The sequence below is a fragment of the Ambystoma mexicanum genome, chromosome 8 (assembly GCF_040938575.1).
Source record: "Ambystoma mexicanum isolate Mex_15411 chromosome 8, UKY_AmexF1_1, whole genome shotgun sequence".
Lineage (NCBI taxonomy): Eukaryota > Metazoa > Chordata > Amphibia > Caudata > Ambystomatidae > Ambystoma > Ambystoma mexicanum.
The window spans coordinates 1,014,781,167-1,014,802,678 of NC_090929.1; the positions used below are offsets into that span (position 1 = coordinate 1,014,781,167).

At 48.5% G+C, this 21,512-nt stretch overlaps 1 protein-coding gene across 1 annotated transcript in view; it reads right to left on the reverse strand.

Annotated features, from left to right (window-relative positions):
• The window catches only part of USP48 (ubiquitin specific peptidase 48), a 1,688,863-nt gene that overhangs the window by 120,688 nt on the left and 1,546,663 nt on the right, over positions 1-21,512 (reverse strand). Inside the window, exon 24 of the mRNA XM_069610955.1 lies at positions 7,350-7,475. Within this exon, the coding sequence (XP_069467056.1) occupies positions 7,350-7,475 (126 nt within the window). The remainder of the gene's footprint in view (positions 1-7,349; positions 7,476-21,512) is intronic.

Genomic DNA, 21,512 nt, shown 5'->3' on the forward strand with positions numbered 1-21,512 from the left:
AAACAGTATCAGTTTCGTTTCTGATCTGTCTTTCGTAGTAGTAACCAATCACTGATCTCTGCGTCATACTGACCACAGCCAATGACTGCCCTCTACCTAAGCCCTGCCTCTGGCAGCCATCTTCAGATTTGGAAGCACGTGAAGTGGCAGTATGACCAAGTGAAGAGCCGCAGAAGGGTAGGCGGGAGGGTTCGCATGTGAATCCATGCCAGACCCATGCTGGAGAACAACAGTTACAGGTAAGTAACTTGTTCCTTCTCCAGCATGGGGTCTGGCATGGATTCACATGCTCATGAATAAAGAATGCATAGCAGTACCCACATGCACAACCACGGGAGGTGGCAAAGGCTCAACATTAAGCATCACATCAAACTCAACATTAAGCAATCTTACCTCCTTACCAGGCTCACCTCAGGCGAACAGGTTGCGCAGCACTGCTTGGCCGACCCTGGACTCCTCCCTGGAATCCCGATCGACGCAGTAGAAGTTCGTGAAGGTGTGCGTCGACCTCCACGTAGCAGCCCTGCAAATGTCCAGCAGGGGCACACCAGATAGGAACGCCGTGGTAGCTGCGATCGCTCTGGTGGAATGTGCTCTCGGACGGCCAGGCAGCGGTCGGTTTGCCAACCGGTGAGAGTACATGATACAGCCGGAGAGCCATCTGGAAATGGAAGCCTTCGAGAGAGCCTTCCCCTGATTGACAGGTCCAAAGTTCACAAAGAGTTGTGACGTCTTCCGAAAACACTTCGTGCGGTCCACATAGAACTTCAGCGCTCTAGCCACATCTAGCGAGTGCAAAGTCCTCTCAGCCAGCGACAAAGGCGACGGGAAAAACACAGGCAACACCAAGGGTTCGTTGAGATGGAAGTCCGACGGCACCTTGGGCATGAAGGAGGGGTGCGTCCTGAGCACCACCCTCGTGTCGTGAAAAGTCAAGTACGGGGCCTTGCAGGAAAGGGCCTGGATCTCTCCCACCCGTCGTGCGGAGGTGATGGCCACAAGAAACGCTGTTTTCCACGACAGGAACTTCAACGGGGCCGAGTGCAGAGGCTCGAACGGAGGTCCCATGAGCTTGGTCAGCACCACGTTGAGCTCCCACGCCGGGGCCGGAGCCTTCACCGGCGGGAACGATCTGAACAGTCCCTTCATGAACTCTTTCACCAGACGATGAGACCACAAGGACGTCCGCCCCATGGTTCTGGTGTATCGGGAGATCGCAGCAAGATGAATCTTGATGGACGCCTGTGCCAGTCCAGCTTTGGCCAGCGTCAACAGGTACGGCAGTACTTGGGGAGCCGTAATCCTTAGAGGGTTAATCTTCTGTGCGTGGCACCAGACAGAGAACCTCTTCCATTTGTGTCCGTAGCATTTAAGAGTCGAGGACGCCCTGGCCTTTGCAAGAACCTCTCTGCAGTCAGCCGGTATGTCGTATCCTCAAAACTCTAGCGCTGCAGGAGCCAGGCCTGCAAGTTCAGCGACTTCGGGTCGTGGTGGAGGATGGCGCCTCCTTCCCTGGAGAGCAGATCCGCGTCCACTGGCAGCTTGATTGACGGGGACGCGGACAAGTCCAGAAGGTCCGGGAACCATATCTGCCTCGGCCACGCAGGTGCGACAAGGATCATCCTGCACCGTGACCTCTTGAGCTGGTTGATGAGCCGGATCAGTAGTGGCAATGGAGGGAACGCGTATAGGAACAGGCCCTCCCAGGGGAACGAGAAAGCATCGCCCATGCTCCTCGGCTGGGGAAACATGCTGGCGAACCTCCAGCACTTGAAGTTTGTCGCCGTCGCAAACAGGTCGATCTGGGGTGTGCCCCACCGTCGGAAGAGGCGATCCACTAGATCCTGCCGTAGTTCCCACTCGTGGCACGAGCGCAGCTCCCTGCTGAGTGAGTCGGCGATGGTGTTTTTTATCCCTGCCAGATGAAACGGCACCAGAAACATCCTTTGGGCGACGGCCCAATGCCACAGGTCCTGCGCCTCCTTGGACAATGCTGGGGACCTGGTTCCGCCCTGTTTCCTGATGTAAAACATGGTGGTGGTGTTGTCAGTGAAGATCCTCACCACCTTGCCCTTGAGGGACGGAAGGAAGGACCTGAGGGCCCAAAACACTGCACGGAGCTCCAGGACGTTGATATGGAGGGACTTCTCCGTCGGGAGCCAAAGGCCTCTCGCGTGCAGATTTTCGGTGTGCGCTCCCCACCCTTCCAGGGAGGCATCCGTGGTCACTGTCACCTGGTGGCCTGGGGTCTGGAAGTCCATGCCCGCCGTCAGATGCGCGCGGGTGCCCCACCACCGGATCGCTCGTCGGAAACTCTCGTCGAGTGTGATCCTCTCCTCGAAGCTGCCCGTCGTTTGGATCCAGCGCGCGTCCAGGAACTCCTGCAACGGGCGCATCCGGAACCTGCACATGGGAATGAGGTAGATGCAAGAAGACATCATTCCGAGGAGGGACTTGATGGACCTCATCTTGGCCGCGTCGGCAACCAACATCCGCTGTACCTTGCCCAGGATGGCCCTGGTCCTTTCCTCCGACGGGGAGGCCAGAAGGGACACTGTGTCGAGCTTCGCTCCCAGAAACAGTGCGTCTTGCGCGGGTACCAGGTGGGACTTGGCGTAGTTCACGGAGAATCCCAGGTCCGTGAGAAGTTGGACGGTAATTGCTGTGTGCTCCACGGCGAGCTCCCTCGTCTTGGCTCAGATGAGCCAGTCGTCCAGGTAGGGGTAGACGTGGATCCCCTCTCGGCGCAGCTGCGCCGCCACTGGTGCAAGTCACTTGGTGAATACCCTGGGTGCCGACCGTAGACCGAAGGGAAGGCCTCTGAACTGATAGTGACGCCCTTGGACCACGAACCTGAGAAATTTTCGGTGCCCCTTTAGGATGGGAATATGGAAGTAGGCATCCTCCAAATCCAACGACGACAGGAAGTCGCCCTCCTCCAGCTGACCCAGGACGTGCTGGAGGGTGACCATCCGGAACTTCTGTGCCTTGATGAACTTGTTCAGCCGTCGTAGGTCTAGGATGGGGCGCCATCCTCCCGTCTTCTTCTTCACAAGGAAGTATCTTGAGTAAACTCCGGAGCCCCGAAGTCTCTTTGGGACGAGTTCGATGGCGCCCTTCCTGAGCATCGCCTTTACCTCCCGGAGTAGCTGAGGGACGTGAAGCGCTTTCCTGGCCACAGGGGGGACGCGCGGGCTCCTTCTTTGAAACTCGAGCGCGTGGCCCTGGGCTAGGGCGTCCAGCACCCATCGGTCGGTGGAGATGGACTCCCACACGCTGACGAAGCTCGCCAGCCGGCCTCCCACCGGGGTGCTTCGGTGGGGGCCCGACCCCACGGCCGGTTCAATCCTGCTTAGACGAGGCTTTGCCGCCTTGACCTCCTTGGCGACGACGGCGGGGTCCGCCTGACTTGCCTCGTCCCCTGTAAGCTTCCTGAGACGGCGAACGGGCCGCTTGACGGTAGGTGGAAAATCCGCCGCCGGAACCTTTGGAGGCGCCCTTGCCTCCGCCGCTCCGAAGGGGCGGCGCCGTTGCTGGAGGACCCCGAGAGCCCGGGCCGTCTCCGTGTCCGCTTTAATGGCTTCAAGGGAATCGTCCACTGTTTTCCCAAACAGGTTGTTCCCATCGAACGGCATGCCCAGGACTCTGGTCTGTACGTCTTGACGGAAGTCAGTAGCCTTGAGCCATCCACGCCGCCTAAGGCACACGCCGTTGCCCAGCTGGCGAAATCCAGTGTCGGCGATGTCCGTCGCAATAGTGATGGCGTGGTCCGACGCCATCTCACCTTCCTGCAAGATCTCCAGGGCATCCGCCCTCTTGTCGTCCGGTAGGAAGTCCAGCAGGGGAGCCAGCTTGTACCACAGCTCCCTGTCATACCGGGCTACGATAGCCAAGGCGTTAGCCGCCTTAATCGTCGTCGCTGCAGACGAGATGACCCTGCGCTCCATTGTGTCCAATTTCTTTCCCTCGCCGTCTGGCGGGGAAGTCGACGTGGAGGCCGCACCCCCCCCGCTTTCTTCCTGGCCGCCGCGGAGACGACGGAGTCCGGGGTAGGCTGTGTCCGGAGGCACAAGGGGGCCGCGTCCGGGACCCGGTACTTCTTCTCGTACCGGTCTCTTCTAGCCGGCGTCGTGGATGGGTTCTTGAGGAGGGCGAGGCCCTCATCCCAAATATCGTCCAGTAGAGGTACCACGAGGACCGTCTTCCTCTTGGCCTCGCGCCGCTGATAAAGGAAACCTTCCTTCTTCTCCTCAGGGCAGAGCTGGAAGAGCTTGGATGCCCTGGCGATCATGGAGTGAAAAGATCCAATCTCGTCGGGCGGGGAAGCCCGGGTGGGAGGAGACGACGGCAGATCCTCGTCGTACACCTCGTCGTCCGTACCTGTCGCGGCCGTGTCCGTCCCCGTATCATCCCCTCGAGTCGTGGACGGGGAGGAGGGCTGAACGGGGCGCGACGGCTGAAAAGGAGGTGGAGGGTGAATCCTTTTCTTAGGAGGGGGGCTGCCCGAAGGGCCTGGTGGTTCCGGGTCCCCCGACGGGAGTGGTTCCTCCACTGGTAACGGCAGTCTTGTCCTTATCTCTGAGCATAAGGACTGTATAGCCAACAAAATGGCCGCCGAGTTGTCTTGCGGCACTGGCAGAGGGGAATCCGACGGGCGGTCAGGGGCCCCGTCGGTACCCTCGACGATGTCGTCTCCTGCGTCGGGATCCCTCCCGACGGGCTGGTCTTCTTCCACGCCAACGCCGTGGCTTAAGACCTCGATCAGCTCTTCCTCAGAGGTTTAGGCCGGATCCACGACGACCTCCTGCCCCCCCTTTTTCTTTTCCGTCGGAGGTTTCACGGGGGTCCTGTCGATGGGCATAAAAGAGGACTCCCTCCGCGGTGGCAGGGAGACTCTGAGCCCCGAGGTCGCCACCACTGGTGTAGCCTCCACAGGCTGAGCCAGGGCCGCCGCGACTGTCTCGATAGAGGCCTTGGCCGTATGGATTAAGGCTTTCACCACCCTTGGTGCGCTCACCACCTTCGCCTTGAAGGGGGGGGGACACTGCCTCGCTCCCCCTCCGCCTTCGAGCTCGACCGGGGCCTCTCCAGGAGCTTCGCCGGGTGCTCGGCCTTCCTCTTACCCGACCCAGAGCGTTGGCTCGTGGTTGATGGTGCCGGGGAGGGTGCGCCCTGCCTGGCGCCCGTAGAGCCCGACCGTTCGGCGCTCCCGGTGCCAGCAGACTCGCGGTGCTTGGCCTTATGTTGGACCCCCGTCGCCAGGGCGTCCTCAAAGGTCTTAGAAGACCGCTCGGATTTCTTCCTCTTCTTCTCGCCGGATGGGCTCTTCCCTTCCAGCCAGTTGGCAAGACGTTGATGGCGGTCCTTCATGGTCCGCTCCGACATGTTGCCGCAAAACGCACAGTCCTTCTCCACGTGCGTCTTGTCCTCATGTAGGCAGTAAAGACAAAAGGAGTGTTCGTCTTCCTTAAAGACATTCTGCAGCTGGCATCCAGGGCAGACCCTGAACAGCTTTCCAGGCGTCAAGCTTCCCTTCTCCTGGGCCATGACCGAGATGGGCCTGAGAAACTTCTGGAGTCCTCCAAAAGCGTAGCTCGACGAATCTTCACCCTTGAGGGGCGTAGACGAATCCGACACGGATCCCTGTTGATCGGATGGAGAGTCGGTGGAGCTTGAGGCTCTTTTGACCGAAAAAACCGAAGTTTTTGAGAAATAACGTGAAAAAATAGCACTAACGCTCGAGAGCAATAGGACGAGGATCCCAACACATGAACGTGCAGTAAAAATCTGAAGATGGCTGCCAGAGGCGGGGCTTAGGTAGAGGGCAGTGGTCAGTATGACGCAGACATCAGTGATTGGTTACTACTACGAAAGACAGATCAGAAACGAAACTGATACTGTTTTTTTTTCTTTACCGAGGATTCCCAGCCTGACGACGGGGAATATTCATGAGCATGTGAATCCATGCCAGACCCCATGCTGGAGAAATAAGATTACTCTGAAAAAGTCATAGGGTTCTAATCAGCAATTGTGCCCAATTATTGCAGTGTTTATATAATAAACTGAAGACCGCCTCTAAAGATAATAATATAAAAAATAAGAATCCTACCTGGTGCCAGGTAAACTGTGCGGGGCAGTAATTACCAAAAATGAGATGGTATCACTATTTCTTAGTGTAAACGTTCAGGTAGGTTTTATTATTTTTTATATTATTACCTTTAGAGGCGGTCTTCAGTTTGTTATATAAACACTGCAATACTTGGGCACAATTGCTGATTAGAACCCTACCGCTTTTTCAGAGTAATCCTATATATAGGGTGAGAATACGCTTCGCCCCGAAAGGAATCTCCAGTACCCCGCATTTAGGGACCCAAATAGTACCCTCAAGTCAGCACCCACAACAGGTAGGAATTCATTAACTTAGAGAATGTATAATACGAAGAGAACACAAAAAGACATTAGCAAATGGACTTTGTTCTTATTGTCTCTTTCCACAGTGTAGAGTGTACATATTAAGAAAAGGATTATTTGAAACATACACCAAACCTAGCTCCTGATGAAGGGATAGGTCATTCTGAAAATTGTGGAACTACCATTTATAAGATTTTTTTGTTCTTGTATAACATAGGTGGACATTCCACTTTTGGTTATCTTTCGTCCAACTTGGATGAACAGCCCCATGAATATTGTGTTTTTTTACAAAACCTTGAGTGTATGTGGGATGCGAGTGTTCTACAGACTGTGGACACCGTTTCTCTTTCTTTCATACTTTTGGCAGCCGCCCAGTCATTGGGAGCTACCACATTCAGGTTTCGTATGCATCTTTTTGGGCTCTCTCTCAGGTGTGGTTTCAGGTTTTAATCAAACACCATTCATAAATCTCATTCTGGCAACTCAAGGCAACACTCCGCGACTAAGGCCATAGCTATGACCACATATGTAGCCCACCCACTCAGCCCCCCCCCTTACAAACAATACCTGACCCCCTGGCCCTATTACTTGATTCATATAAGGGTTCCCAGTAGGAGCACAGCTTTAGCGCACAAGCTTTAGTCACAGCCATCAGTTCCTATACAGCCAAATGTATGAGGAGACCTGCACAGGGAAACAGGCTGCCTTTGGGGCACTCAAACGCTGAGGACCTTGAGGGTCAATAAGGTGCTTCATCAGTATATGGTCAATGATGAAGCTTCGGATGAGGGCTCTTCAGGGAAAAGTCAGGTAAACCAGGTCAGTGAAAATTAAAAATGCTAAGGGCTTTGCGCCCGAGATGTAGGTGAGGACATTTGGGCATGCAGTTGGAGCCATCTTGTTTTTATGAAACCCAAGAAATAGGCAGAAGAAGTTACCTTTAATAAAATCACAGATTCTGGAATGACTCCTAATGTACCAAGGGTGGCTGCATCATCATTTAGTACCTTTCCATCAATCGACAAGTTCTGATCAAACGGAGCAACTGAGAATGCATGCATGATCTGCAAGACAAAGGAAAACAATATGGACCAGTAAATTGAAACTGCATTAAGTAATGATAGATTTCAAATCCACTAATTGGTAGTGTTATAAAGCTCAGTCCAGGCAGCTTTAGGTTAATATATAAGTTTACTTCAGTTCTTATGATCCAGTTACAGTTACAGGATTAAGACTTAAGACAGAGACACAGAGAGAAGAAACACCGGCACCCATCACCCAGGGAGGGAGGGCTCAACTGACACAACATGGAACTCTCATCACAGCATTCTCCCACTCAGCATTCATCAACATTCCACAGGCACTCTGGTGACATCATAAACCACATGACAAACCACACCAGACTAACCAAGCACATCACAACACATCTTCCCCCTTACAAAACACACTTGCAACAAAAGCTTCACAACACATCTCCCTCCTATCAGACATTTTCACAAAGGCAACGCACATCTCATCCAACCCACGAGCAATGGAGGTTTCACTTGAAAAACCCACAACTATGCAATTTCAGAACTCCGCCTATCATTCTTAAACACCATCAATAACAGCACTAATCACCTCCCATCCACCCCTGCCACGAGTAGACTCTAGTCTCCCACACTAGACACAAACCAGCCCAGATCCAAGGCTATACCTAACCCACAAAACCATTTCCATCGCAAAATAACATTGGTCCTCCTGCTCGCCCCCGCCACAAGCGAGCCTTCAGGCTGCCACCCTGAAGCACCTACTTGCCACCCCGACGCAATACTAGTCATCAGGATGACAACGAAATCACCATAGACAGATAAGGGGTTCAGTAAAATTCTACAGCTCACTAACACACAACCAGCAACAGGCATGCCTCAGAAATACACAAGAATATGCATATATATATATGCATATATAGGCGGACCAAGCCAATCAAGCAAATCTGACCATACCACGGTGTAAAGCTCCTCAAACAGCTTGGAGATGCTGGCCAGTCAACTCCAAGACCATCTCAAAAACATATGGTTCTCTCAAACACACTTCTCAATGGCAGTACAATCCAGTCCCATAATAAACCCTGACCAGGAAAAAAATGGCCAGGATCAACACACAACGCACAAATATAATCAAATCACTCAGAGATTCTCCACTTAGAACAGCATCTTCAACTTTATATAGTATTTACTAGAGGGCGTCCCCTACCAGCAACTCTCTTCACCTGTATTCCGCTTACTGTCCTTTAAGATAAGAATCATCTCTTCAAAGAGTGCACTACTTCCAAACCAAATATTATACTAGACTACTGCATAGCAAAGACACTGGACGCTTACTTTACCATTCACCTTGTGCAACTCTCACTAACCACTAATTTAAAATTCCTGACAAGGCGCTACCCTCAGGATTCCTCTTATTTCACAACTACAACTTGCTGAGGCGCTACCTCTCTTTAGTTGCATCTCAAAGCGCAATCTCCATGGCCTGAACTTCGCCAACTAAAACACTGATGGAGTGCACTTCTAAGTGGCGCTACCACCTAATCAACTCACCTAAACAGTGAAACTTCCTACCGTTAATACCAAGGGACGCGCTACATCCCTAGTACATAAAACTTCTGGCACAAAAATTTTTGTTGCACCCACTCATCCTTTTTATACATCCATACGCTTTCTAGATTTTATCAAGTGACATGCCTTCACTTCCATACCTCAAACGCACGGATATACATGAAAATTTTTTTTTTATATCATCATTTACATTTTCTTTTTAACTCCAACATTTTATATTTAGCATATGCAGTTTTCCTTCACTTCTAGATTTGACTGTCACGTATGCCTAAAAGTCCATGTTGTTGTGCAACAACTTACTCCTGAAAATCCTCAAAAGTTAAATAAGTCAGTTCACATAGGCTTCAACTCGCTTCAATTCACATCATCATCATGCATTGCATTAAGCTATGCACAATATAATTAATCAGAAGTCCACCTTCCTGCAAATCCTTGAAATATGTTAGGTCCCTAACATATTACATCTCTGCTCACCAATCATACTAATCGCCCAACCATGACACTAATGTATTTTCCCTAACTTCTCTTACCCATACATGTTGTTGGTTTAATCAAAATAAAACACCCAACATCAACTCTTTTCGGCCTAAGAGTCCATTAGCCATTTATCTCTAAAACCTAAATGTCCACTGCCATTGCTAGGCTCTAATATACATACATGTGCCGGGCGCTTGGCACATTCAACCTGCAATTTCCTCAAATATGGTTAAATCTACAATCAACCATAATCAATCTCATGCACAAACCTATTTCATTCCTAAAGATGTTTGAATGGCTTTCCATAACATTGCAGCTAATTGCAGCATTATACTAGAAATTCCCATTAGCCAAAACCTAGACATCTAATACACACGATATATATCCATTTCTTATTTTCAACACTGCCATACATAGTGGCGTCATTAGGGCGCACAGATCTTTCCGCCCCCACATCCTGAAAGACAAGCATTGGTGAGACGGCGGGCCTCGTTTGTCAGGCGCATCTCACCCGCTGTAGATACAGCCACTTCCGACGTTGCCGCCGCTCGCACTCTCTTTATCAGGCGTATCTCATAAACTGTAATCACAGCCACCTCCGACGTTGCCGCCACTCGCGCACCTCACATTTGTCGTTGCCGCCAAATCCGACAGCGCTGATGTCTAACGCTTCTGTGGAGAACGACTTTCTTTCTCCTTCCTGGTCACGCTATTCTACGTTATATGGTCCTTTTCTCTAATCTTTCTCACTTCCTTTACCATGCGGCACAGTGTTCAAGACGAACGAACGTATTCCTCCCGTCTTTAGAACCTCGGTAAGTTCGAATCCTAGGCATTCCATGGCATCGCCATCTCCCCCTGCTGGAATGCGACGTCATCATTGCTGAAACAGCAAGTGAGCACTTCAGAGCTTATGCTACCAACGGCCGATCGCGTTACACGCCGTCGCCGCCTTCCACAGCTAGACCTTTTCAGCTTAAAGGCTATGATACGCTCTTGCTTGCTATGGGCTCCCGGTCCTCTACTAAGAAGGCACACTTTTTCCAGCTTGTGTGCTGATCTCTGTAGCATGGGGCCCAGTTAATGTTGATGGTAGAAAAGTGAATCCACAATTTTGACTACTATGGGCGCCCATCCAGTTACCAGTCCACCCCATTAGGGATCTTTGATTTCCTATGGGACCCTTTCAGTTTATACCATGAGATCCATGGGGAAAACATCATGGCTTATCTTGACAACCTCCTGGGTCCCAAACTACAATGGGGCGTTGTCCCTCCAGCCCCTCTTGCTCTATGGGAATCATGTCAGAGCTGCTTCCTGACGACCCCTTGGGCCCCTGGGTGATGGGACTTACGGTTTCTGGGGGCGGTGTCCTCTGTTTTCTTCAGGTCCTGATTCATCCTGCACCCCCCCGCAGCAGGCGCCTTGAATCATTTTCTTCTTCACTTCTTAATGTCTTTACTTAGTTTTCCTTCATCTTCCTTTGCCATGGGTTCTTGATGGTAAGGACATCCTCGTCGCCATTGTTATAAAGCTCAGTCCAGGCAGCTTTAGGTTAATATATAAGTTTACTTCAGTTCTTATGATCCAGTTACAGTTACAGGATTAAGACTTAAGACAGAGACACAGAGAGAAGAAACACCGGCACCCATCACCCAGGGAGGGAGGGCTCAACTGACACAACATGGAACTCTCATCACAGCATTCTCCCACTCAGCATTCATCAACATTCCACAGGCACTCTGGTGACATCATAAACCACATGACAAACCACACCAGACTAACCAAGCACATCACAACAGGTAGGCTTTAAATAAAATTGTCAATTGTTTTGAGGGTGCTCACCAGGAGTAGATCCAATAGTTATGCCCATTGTGGGACAAGAGTGTCTGCAACTATTGCTGATAACATATAAACAACCACAGGAAAATATTAACTTGTAGAGGCAGGACCGGTGGATCAACAGCCAGAATTCAGGTCACTATTTTCTTAATTCAGGAATGTTTATTTGCATTTCAGTGGATAATTAAACAATACAAATATGCTTGTATACAAAGTTAGTCCAAGCAAATCACAGGACCAATACATAAAAAAACCATCCCTTTAAATAAAAAATAATACAAAACAATGAAAGAACCAAAGTAAAAATTGATATCACAGATTAAAAAGCAAAACCAGTAAAACATGAAAGACCAGACGAAAACCTAGCATCACAAAGTGAGGCTTAATGGGACCTTGTGAGGAACCTTGTGAGGAATTGCCATCTGCCAAGGGTGTAGAAGCCCTGACTTTTTAAATCTTTATAAATTAATACAATGATGCAGGTAATTCTGATTCAGAGAGGGTGGTCTGCTAACCAGATCCCATTTTCATAAGCTCTATGCCAAAAGCATAGTGGCATGTGCCCTGCTGAGTCAGTCTCCTGATCTGCAGTGCCTCTTGGTACAAGTTACTTACCTGTAACTCTTGTTGTCCAGCATTGGTCTTGGATGGATTGACATGCTCATGAATGTTCCCCTCCAGGCTGGACAACCTCAGTAATATAAAGCAGTTTAGCTTTAAGCTAAAAACTGCTTGTCGCTTATATAGCCTATTGCTGTCACTTTGGGTCATACTGCCCCAGCCAATGACATCCGCCCTCCTTAGCTCTACACCTGGTGGCCCATCTTCAGAGGTGGACATGAACATAAAGTGGCAGTAGGAACCAAGATCAGCCAAGAGGGGAAGGAGGGAGGTTTAGCATGTGAATCCATTTAAGACCCATGCTAGATAACAAGAGTTACAGGTAAGTAACTTGTACCTTCTCGAGCATGGGGTCTTACATGGATTCACAGGCTCATGAATACGATTACACAGCAGTACACTCAAACAACCACAGGAGATGGAAAGGCTCAAAAGAAGCAATACAATTACCCCCGGAACAGGCTAACCTCATGCAAACAGGTTGAGAAGCACTGATTGTCCGAAAAAAGACTGCTCCCTGGAATCCCTGTCAACACAGTATAATCTTGTGAAGGTCTGGGTATACCTCCAGTAGCCGCACTGCAGATATCAACAGAGGAACACCAGAGAGGAACGATGTCGTTGATGCAATGGCTCTTTTGTAGTGGTCTCGGCCGGCCTGGCAGGAGTCTATGGGTCAGCTGAGGGCAATGCATGATACAACCAGAGAGCCATCTGGAGAATGAAGCCTTGGACAGGGCCTTCTCATGTCCCCACAGGTCCAAAATTGACGAAAAGCTGAGAAGACTTTCAAAAGGCCTTTGTGAGTGTCCCATAGAACTTCAAGGCACGCAAAACGTCCAGTGAATGCAAAGATCGTTCAGCAGATGAAGAAGGGTTTGTAAATAATACTGGGAGAACTAAAGGTTTGTTTAAATTGAAGTCCGACAGGACCTTTAGCATAAAGGAAGGAGTTCAAAGAACTACCTTAGCCGAGTCGAACAACAAATATGGAGGCTTGGATAAGTGAGCCTGTATTTCCCCCAACCCGGCTGGCAAAGGTGATAACCACCAGGAAGGTAGTCTTCCAAGATAGAAACTTTAAGGAGCTCCGATCCATAGGTTCAAACAGGCCCCCAGATTAGTTTTGAAAGTACCGCATTTAGCTCCCAAGCAGGGGCAGGAGCTTACACTCGAGGGAACGTTCTGAAGAGGTACTGGAGGAACTCCTTAACAAGCCTGTGCGACCATAGGGAGAACCTGCCTGGAGCATGGGTGTAGTGGGATATAGGGGCCATATGTTGCTTGATAGATGCATGGGTAAGGCCAGACTTGGCCAGTGAGAGCAAGTAAGGAAGAAGCTGCAGTACCACGATGCCAGCTGAGAAATCTTCATTGACTGGCACCAAACTGTAAAGCAAACATACGGGGGTAGGTTCCCAAAGCAAACAAGATCAATATGTAAATAATATGTAAATAATTTGTTGATTATCCTCAACATGTCGGTCCCTAGAAGTACGAAAGAATGAGACCGAAAAAGACACGTAATGCCCCTTGATTCTATTGGAGTTCATCACCAATCCACATTAACCAATACAAAAAAGAAAAAATATATTTTTATTATAGTGGTAGCAGGAGCCACTAAAATTAGGCAACATACCCATCCAGTGGTCATGTACAACAACAATTAGACAAATAAATCACAAGGAATCAAATTATCAGTGACTAAGTTATGTAAAAAGACAATTCAAACAATGAATAAAACATAAATAGCGTGTCATATGTTTTGGATTTCATGTGTTTCAAATAAAATCAATTTAAAGCAGTTGATTATTTGAGGTTACGAAAAAATCAATTAGAATGCAGGTCGACATCTCTAATTTTCTGGGGCAAAAAAAGTACCCACTTAAAGTTTCACAACATCGAGGGGCCTGAATCTCCTCTTGCAAAACGTTTTGCCAACGCTCTTTATTTAACTATTGTCTTATTCAGGACTACTCGTTCAACATGGGACCCTATATTTAACATAATAAATTGTATATGTTTCTGCATTACTTTGCGCTATAGAAGTGGCATGAAGTGAGATTGGTGGTGGACTAACCTCTAACAGCTACAGCCACTGTGCACAGCTAACAGCTACAGCCACTGTGCACAGCTACAGCCACTGTGCCGCCACCATCGCGAGATTTTTCATGCATGAACTGGGGACTCAATTGAATGGTATCGAGGCCAACATCTGCAACCAATTATAACATATGAACTGATATAAATCTATCGTGGTAAGGTTTATCAGTGTTTGTAAGCTGGGAGCTACTGAAGGCCTCAATCGGGTTACTTGCCTTACCTAATATCTATTTGTTTAATGGAAAATTAAAGAGCATGCTGTCATGTTATTCTTGCCATAGCGTTCTCTTGTACAGTCATTAAAGACTGTAGCTTGGTACAATGTAGAAAACGAATTAGGGCAATCCATGATTTAGAGCGAAATCATTGTAAAATACTGAACTTCAGATTTTTAAGCGAAAAGAGAAAACGTTCCTATGCTTATTGCTTTACCTATTTATTCCAAATGGCGAAGGGTACTCGTAGCTATATTGTGTTGAAAAAGGGGAACTTTTTATCTCATTCGGACAAGTAAAGTCCAAGATTCGTTGAGGTGTCTGTAAGAGTCACTTTGGCTGTGAACAATAGAAATGAGAACCAGCATCTGGTCTTATTGTTGGGAATGCCACTTCCCATGCTGCTTATCTAGAGGTGGAGGGCTATAGAAATACGGCCTCATTGTTTTCCATTACAATATTTCAGTGCAGCGCTTAGCTTCATGCCTCGGTTGACAAACCCGTCCGACTGTGCTGCTTCACTCGCCATTGAAATGTTTGCACAGAACCTGGCTACCATAAATAAATTGTGCATGGCAGTCATATGACTTTCCCTGGACGTGCTGTGCGTGAATGTAACTCCCCCGAAGCCTGACTTGTGTCACGGCCCATCTGCCCAGACATACGGAGCTTGATGGTCGCTATGATGACGCAGGTAATGGTAGTCATATGACTTGCGCATTACGTTTTAACATGTTGGCCTCAGTAGGTTGCCATGCCAACTGAAATGCCTTAATGTCTCCTCAGCACCGGGTGTCCCTACTGGACAAGAATGCGCTGGGCTATAATTAGCAACATGCAGCACGTGCTGGTGACAGCTCAGTGATCATTTTACACATATAGAGCTGCTGCTAAGGCATATTAGCTTTAAGTGTATTAAATACAATGGACCTCAATGGCTCAATATGTATGTTGACCTATCAGATCATGTTGCAGAATCTTTCATTGAGGTCTTGCCGATATGTTATTAATTTGTGTGTGAAACATGCCTCTCTATGGTTAAGGGATGCTCTCGGGTGAGGAGCATTCACTACCACATGTCATCCTGTGTGTTGATTTTCAACATAGTGTGCCACAATGGGTGCTGACAGACTTGCATCTGATACTAGATTGATGCTCTGTGATCCTCTTATGTACAGGTTGTGTTGTTTGGCCTTCATACTTCAACCTGCCAGGGCACTGAATACAATAAACAACATTAGCTGTGTTGCAATGCGAATGATGTCTAAAGTGCCACTTCCTCACTTCAATATCAAAGTCTGGCATTTTGTTAGTAAATTTACAGACACTACACGTAAAGTGTGTCCACTTGTGTTTGTAGTAGGCAAGCGTAGACAGAGCCTGGACCCTGGCCAGAATGTTCTTGCATTCTGAAGGCAGCAGATAATGTCCAAACTCTAGGGCTGCAGGAGCCAGTCCGCCAGGTTCAGAGATGATAGGTCGTGGTGTAGGATTGACCCTTCGTCCCTGGACAGCAGGTCTGGAAGAGGAGGCAGTTTGATGGCTGGATCCACAGACAGACGGAGGAGGTCTGAGTACCAGATCTGACTGGGCCATGATGGCGCAATGAGGATCACCTTGCAGTGACATCGTCTGAGTGTGCTGATCACTCTTAGCCACAGATAAATCGGCAGGAATGTGTACAGGAAGAGGCCCTCACAAGGAGAAGAAAAGGCATCCCCCAGTCTCCTGGCCTGAGTATACCCGCTGGCAAATCTTTGACACTTGGTGTTGGCCACTGTCGCAAAGAGGTCGATTTGAGGGTGACCTCACTGCGTGAAGAGACACTTGTGATTGCTGAAGCTCCCACTCGTGGCAGGACCGCAGCTCCCCGCTGAGAGTCGGTGACAGTGTTTTGAAAGTTTGCCAGGTGACATGCAACGAGAAACATCCATTGAGCTATGGCCCAGTGCCACATCGTCTGCGCCTCCAGAGAGAACGGGGAAGCGCGTAGCACCCTGCTTCCTGATGTAAAACATGGTGGTGGTTGTGTCTGTGAAGACTCTTACCAACTTGTTCTGGAGCTGAGGCTGAAAAGACTTGAGAGCCCAGAAGACTGCCCATAGTTCCACGACGATGATGTGCAACTCCTTTTCCTCTGGGAACCGGAGGCTTCTGGTGTAGGATTGGCATTTGCGGGTGCCCCAACCTTCCAGAGAGGCTTTGGTCGCGACTGTCTCCTGATACGCTGGTAACCGAAAGGGATCACCCTGCGAGAGATGAGGGTGAATGGACCACCAGTAGAGGGCTTGATGGACTGCGTGATTTAGGGCGATCTTGTTGGTCCATAAGCGTGTGATGGTTTCCATCTGGCATCCAGAAATTCCTGAATTGGCCTCATCTGCCACTTGCACTGAGAAACCAGATGAATACAAGAGGACATTATCCCCAAGAGGGACTTGATGGAGCGGACTGTAGCCATCTTGGCCGCCGACAGCCATTGAACCTTCCCCAGGATAGCCTTTAACCGGTCTTCTGACGGTGTGGCCAGACATGTGACAGTGTTGAGGCGTGAACCCAGAAATAGAGAATTCTAGGAAGTGTGAGGGGTCCGTAATATGAGACTCCCAACTGTGTTTAGTTCTCTCAAGATTTGACATTTTATTTTACACAAAAATATTTAAAAAAACCCTAGCTAAACCTACTCTATCAGGGTATTCCACACCTATTTTAGCATCTAAGGGAAACCACCTAGCATTCACAAAACTAACCCTCACTCTAAACAACAAACATTCAAAGCAACATGAAAACAACAGAATAAAAAGGTTACCAAACAACCAGTGTCTTGGATGACTTCTGATGGTCCTGGGTGGATTTCACTCCCCCAAGAATGTCTCTCCAAGGAAGTCTTAAACAAAGTCTTGAAAAGTTCCAAAGAGAAACATTTTCACACAAATAACAATCCACTGGTAATGTGGTTCGTTCTTTGCTTGATGAAAAGCTGCTCCTTTCCAGTTCCTCAAAGAAAATAACATCACCAATGGGGATTCCTGGATGACTTCCTTCCAGGAAAGAATGGTTAACATTGATGATAAAAGTACCACTTCTGCATCAACTCCTCTGCTTTCAAATTCTGCACCGTCATTTGTACACCGTTTGTCAGGATGCTTCTGCTTAAGGTTTGCTCTCTCCTCAGCAAACCCTTTCTACTATTTGTGCTGTGCGAGCAGGCTTTCTTGCCCCACAGTTGACTTCTGCTTCTACTACTTCAATTGATACAGTTCTGACAAGAAACGTTGATGACCACAGTGCTACTACAACTTCCAATGTTATGAAAATGTACTGCTGCAACTTCAACTTTAGGCAACTTCAGCAAGACCTCTACAGGTTGGCAAGTCACTCTTCTCTCTTGTTTGGCAAGAAAGGGCAGCCTCTTTGCCTTTCCTTCTATCTTGCAGCTACCACAACATATGCATATAGCTTCCACATTATTTCTCCTCCCTTCAAACAGTCTCAGTCAAGCAGATTTAAAACAACTTTTTTTTTAAATCAATTATTTGACATTTTTGCAATTTCAACATTAAGACCAACTGCATCAACACCTGAAAATTGCCCCCCCCCCAACCCTCTCTGTCCCTCCCTGAATGCAGTTCAGCCGGTGTCCTCCACATCCTCTCGTACTTTCACTAGTTTATCAATTTCAGTAGAAGAGCCAATGACCATATTTGTTAAAAAAAAAAAAAAAGGGCAGCCAAATCCCCTCTATATCTGCCCTTGTCTCATCTATGAGGTGCGTCAGGTACTCCATGTCGTAGATGTACCTTGCCTTTTGCACCCAATCCCTCTCTGTGGGCACCAACTCCCTCTTCCAATGTTGGGCTATGCAACCTCTCGCCACCACCAACACGGTGTGAATCATGTGGCCCCTCCTGGACGCCTTCTTCCTCCACCCCAAAGAACAGCAGTCCGGGGTCCCTCTGTCAGGTAATTCCGTCCACCCCTTTCAACCAGCACAGCACCTCTTTCCAAAAAAGTCTGGATTAGTGAGCATTTCCATCACATGTGGTAGTAGTCTGCCTTCACCCCTCCGCAGTGCCAGCAGCAGGCCTTTGTCCTTGGGTATGTTGTTGCTATTGTTGCTGGCGGGTAGTACCATCTGTGGAGCAGCTTAAATGCATGCATTCTTTATTGCAGGGTTAGTGTGGACTTTTTCACTCCTCTGCACATTTCACCCCATAGGTGGTCAGTTATTGTCCTCCCATTTCCCCCACGCTGGGATTGTGTCTAATGGTTCGCCCTGCCTCAATTCACTGTATAGCCTGGATATCCTGCCTCTTGTATTGGTTTCCGGCAGTAGTGCTTTTTCGGAGGGGATCAGTTCACTGGCTAGGTTCTCTCCCCATGTGGGCTTCATTAACACTCCCTTTAACTGCAAGTACTTGAAGGGAGATAGGAATAGGGTGACTAACAGGTTTTCCAGTCTGGTTAGTGACATGAAATCTCCCTCTCCCCACAGTTGCCCCGCCCTGGAGAGGCCCGCTTCATACCACTGATGGACTTATAGGGGGTCCGAGATGTGGTTTCGTATTGTTGGCGCCCAGATACAGCTAAGGGGGGATGGCCAGGTGGATAGCCAGCATGTAGCGCTTCCCTTGTGCCAGATTGACCAAAACACCTCCAAGACTGAGAGCGTCAGTACACGTCTAGGGATCTCCCTTTGTAGAACCCACATCCATGCCCCAATGTTACTGGGCTGAGAACCGCATTATCCATATGCACACACTGCTTATTTGTACCAGTGTCCAGGTGGTCCACCATAATATGCAGCTGGGCCTCCCTATAGTATGCTCCCAGATATGGGAATCCTACCCTGCCGTCCTCTTTTGCCATCATGAGCAACTTTTGGGCCACTCTGGCTTTTGCTCCTGCCCATAAAAATCACAAAAGGGCTTTCTCTATTGTGGTCAGGAAGTGGGACGGTATTACCGTGGGGAGCATTTGGAAAAGTAACAAAAGCTTGGTGAGAACTGTCATTTTAATGCAGTTCAACCTTGCCATCCATGATAGGCCTATCCTACTCAAGCGCTGCAGGTCTCTCTTCATCCCCTCCCACAGGGGGGGATGGGGGAGGGGACTTAGTTCACTGCAAATAGGTCCTCTGGTTTTCTTGTGACTTCGATCCCCAGGTAACGGAAGCCGTTCTGCTGCATCTGGAACCCCCATTCCCCTACCCGGTCTATGTCTGCTTGCTCCCAATTCCCCACCAGAAATGCCACTTTGTAAATGTAATTGTTTATTCATTTGTAGAGCGCACCAGGCCCGTGGGCAACTGGGCGCATATCAGGTTGCAAGGTTACATATGGCAGGGCCTCAATTGAGGAATATACAATATACCAATAAATACAAATACAGAATGTAGACAGTAGAGTGAGGCAATAGAGGGCATATATACAGTGAACTGGGTCTCTAGGTTGCTGTTCCTTTTTTTCTGTATGGATTTCAGAGAGAGGTACCAGGTGAACGATCAGGTCGTCATTGGTCTAGGCAATGAAGCCATTTTTTGGCGGTAGACAAAGCAGTGGAAAGGGGATATGGCTCTTAGTGAATCTGGGATAGAGTTCCACAGTTGCGCAGCCAGGACTGGGAAACTGGAGTCTCCAGTTTTTATTAGCTTGAACTTGGGTATTCTGAGACTGTTGGATTGTGCTACTCTGATAGGTCGTGTGGAGGTATGTTTGGTAAATCTGTCTGTGAGGTACAGGGGAGCCTTGTTATCCAGGCACTTGTGATTGAGTTTTAGTGTTTTGAGCTTAATTTTGTCATTAATGCAGAGCCAGTTGATGTTGCGTCTTGCGTGAGATATGTGCTGGGTTTTGGGAATGCCTAGTGCCGCTCTAAGGGCATTGTTTTGGATAGTTTGTAGTTTGGTAGTGCCGAGGTAAAGGACATTTCAGTAGTCCACCTTGGATAGGATTAAGGCTCTTGCAATTGTGATGCAGCTTGTAGTGGACAGGGATGGTTTGCAAGCACAGATCAGTTTTCAAGTGTAGTTGGTGGCAGAGGGTGTTGCGTTTGTTGCGGTTGAGGGCCGAATCAATGTAGGAGCCTATGGTCTTATCCTCCTTGGATACTTTGATCTTAATTCCATCAATGAGGATTGAATTGTATAGGGGAGAAAGTTTAGTCAGTCTTTTAGGGGACCCACCGATTAAGAGTTCAGTTTTGTCATCGTTGCGACACAGGCCGTTGGTGGCCATCCAGGTTTGTATGATTAGGTAATTTTGTTGATCATGGTTATGTTTTTGTCATAGTCACCTAGGATCGGGATGAGAATCTGGATGTCGTCAGCATAATTGATGTATGAGACACACAGATTGTCAAGTATGTCGAACAGGGGCTTTGTAAATATAATATACAGGGTAGGGGATATGCAGTAGCCTTGTGGTACTCCGCAGGGAAATGGGTACTGGGTCCGCTGCAGATGAGGGTGAAACACACTCATGGATCTGTTATCCAGGAATGAGTTTATCCAGGTGGTGGCCTCTTTGGAGAAATGGGCTGCGGTTTTGAGGTGGTCACATAGGACAGTATGGTCGACAAGGTCGAACGCGGCAGATAGGTCTAGAAGGATAGATGCTTCTTCCTTTGTCTTTCCGATCGTCTAGTTGATTCTTCAGGTCAATGAGGGCCGTCTCGGTCCCATGTCTGGGCCTGAAGCCAGATTGGCGAGAGCCTGAAAGGTTGTTGATCTCCAGATGAGCTTGAATCTGGAGATAGGCTGCCTTATCTAGGATTTTGAGTAGAAAAGGTACGGTAGTGATTGGCCTGTAATTGGTGGGGGTGTCGGGGTCTAAGTTAGGATTTTTTCAGGAGTGGGAGTACCCAGGCATCCTTAAGATTGGTGGGTACTGAGCAGGATTTGAAGGAGGAGTTAATGAACGTGGAGATGAATGGAGCCAGATTTTTTGCGGCTTCTTTGATAACAGGTGCCAGACATGTGTCCCCTAGGCATTTAGAGGGTTTGATGGATGAGATTATCTTTTCCGCCTCAGCGGTAGAAATAGAAGTGAACTTTAATTGGTGACTGGGCTTGGTTTGTTTGGATAAGGATTCCTGTAGTATGGCTTTTTGGGTTTCTAGGGCAATTTTATGTAGGGTGTTTTTTTTTTAATATTGATTTTCTCTTGGAGTGAGGATATTTTATTGCATAGGGCTTTTTGGATGTCTGTGCACCACGTGTTGTTTTTGATGCAGGAATCCTTGGGGG